Here is a 2074-nt window from a genome sequence, read left to right on the forward strand (position 1 = left end):
TCTGGGCAGGGAAAAAATTGCTGTATTTCAAATGGTACTGTAATTCCACCCCACAGAACACAGTACCATACCATATCTTTGGAGTGCCAAAAACCTTTTGACCACTAGTTGGTGCATGGTATTGTTGTTAAATAAAAACATTTAATTAAGAAAAATATGTTTTGAGGCTGCCTTGTAAGAGGCTATATTTGTTGCACCTGTGAGTGAGAACGCTGTAACAATTTAACTCCTATGTGGTTATGTTGCCCCATCACATTTTAATCAGATTGGAGTGGCAGCAGGCATTTTGCCATGTCCTTTTGGTCTGTTTTGTCCTGTAGTCACTGCCAGTTTGGAAGCCTTTGTTAAGTGTAAGTGATATAAAGCACCAAATATTCATTAAAATGCTGTAATGTGTAAACAATTTTTACCTAGCAGCCAACCTGCTTGCACCAATCCCTTGTAAATACAGTACAATCCTGTGAAATACAAACCCATCCCCTCAATGAATTTCCTGAATGAATTCTGATTACGGTAGCATTTACTTTTTACAGTATAATACAGTCAATTTTACGGTATTGTACTGTGTGTCATAACACAGTACTTGCTTTGATACCACATTTATATTACAGTAGGTTAACTGTATGATGAAATACAGAATTTTACTTGCCACTGAGCTTCCTGAGCTTACTGTCAAATTCAGGGTAACCCCTTTACAGTGCACAATGCATTGTTTTTGCATTTTCGATTTAAGTTGTTTCCTGTCAAGTTAGGGCTTTCAGCTGATTCTGCATCTTTGCTCAGTAGACTGGGGCAATAAGTTGTCAGGTAGAGGCTTTTGAACTTAGTGCTGCTTAAGCAGTACACAATTGGGTCCACTAAACAATCCATGTAGGATAAAACCATGAGTCCATCATAGAGCTGAACAGCTATATTCTCAGCATTCTGTAGATCCTTGATTCTGAAAATTAACAGAACCATTCTAGCTATGGTACAAGGCAAGAAACAGAAAGAAAAGACCAGCATTACTGAGGTGACCAGAAACACTGCTCGACGCAGCTTGGTACTATCCCCTACGGTCTTCTTTTTTAGTCTGTTAACAATGCGGACCGTGCAGTAGACCAACACAAAGAAAGGGATGAGAATCTGGGTGAAAAACACAACCTCTCTCAGAGTGTCAGTGACATCCTCGACTAGAGTGTCATCTTCACGCCCATAACTATTACAGCACTCAAAGGACTTCAGCATGGTGGGGATAGTCAGGGGGAGCAGCAGTAGCCAGATGAGGAAAGAGATATGAGGAGACCTTTTTAAAGCCTTGGCACAGTTATTTCCCCCAGGATGAACCACATTGAAGTAGCGATCAACTGAAATCACAGTCAGGAAGGCGATACTGGCACCTCGGTTCAGAAACAGCATGAAGAGCATGGCTTTGCAGGTCCCTCCCTCTGTACTCCGCCGATTCCCGTTAAGAAAATGATACGCCTTTACTGACAAACATATAATCAGAAGAACGTCAGCCAAGACGAGATTGAACAGGAAAATGTTGTTGGTTTTAGATTTCCAGAACTTCAGCTTGAAGATGAATAGATAAAGCACTGAGAGGTTGAGCGGCAGAGCCAGGGTGAATTCCATGATGATCACAGAGGCGTAAAATTTGTACAGTGGTAGATTCTCTGCTGTGCAGTTATCACTTGGATGGTTGTCCTCCATAATTTGCATTGTCGAAAGCTGCCCCCTTTACAGTCAGAAAAAGTCAGTCAGATCCTGTCAGAATCCTTAACAAGAAGTAAAAACAGTCCTCTAAAGTACTCAACTCCAAATAGTTCCTCACTTTACAAAACAAGTGAGTCTGTTTAAGGGAAGCGAAGCAAGCTCCTAATCCGTGTGTAGACTTGGTGAAGCTGAAGGACTGCACTTCAGTCTCTGGAAGTAATTCCCCCCAGCACGCAGGCAGCATACAGTACCACTCAGTTGTAAATTGTTCAGACTTGTTGGTTGAGCTGCACCTCCCACGCCTGAATAGGCGAGTCACCACAGAAAGAATAGATAATCATCTGGTCACACGAGAGAATGAGGACATAGTGGAAAACGT

At 41.9% G+C, this 2074-nt stretch overlaps 1 protein-coding gene across 1 annotated transcript; it reads right to left on the reverse strand.

The window, feature by feature from the left end:
* Positions 1-678: 678 nt before the first annotated feature.
* LOC120023994 (12-(S)-hydroxy-5,8,10,14-eicosatetraenoic acid receptor-like) lies at positions 679-1701 on the reverse strand. The gene has a single exon (XM_038968085.1). The coding sequence runs from the start codon at positions 1699-1701 to the stop codon at positions 679-681; it is 1023 nt and encodes a 340-aa protein (XP_038824013.1).
* Positions 1702-2074: the final 373 nt, after the last annotated feature.

Source organism: Salvelinus namaycush, chromosome 29, assembly GCF_016432855.1.
Source record: "Salvelinus namaycush isolate Seneca chromosome 29, SaNama_1.0, whole genome shotgun sequence".
Lineage (NCBI taxonomy): Eukaryota > Metazoa > Chordata > Actinopteri > Salmoniformes > Salmonidae > Salvelinus > Salvelinus namaycush.

Coding starts and splice junctions, on each gene's coding strand:
- LOC120023994 (XM_038968085.1), bottom strand. CDS start 1,701: ATGCAAATTATGGAGGACAACCATCCAAGTGATAACTGCACAGCAGAG.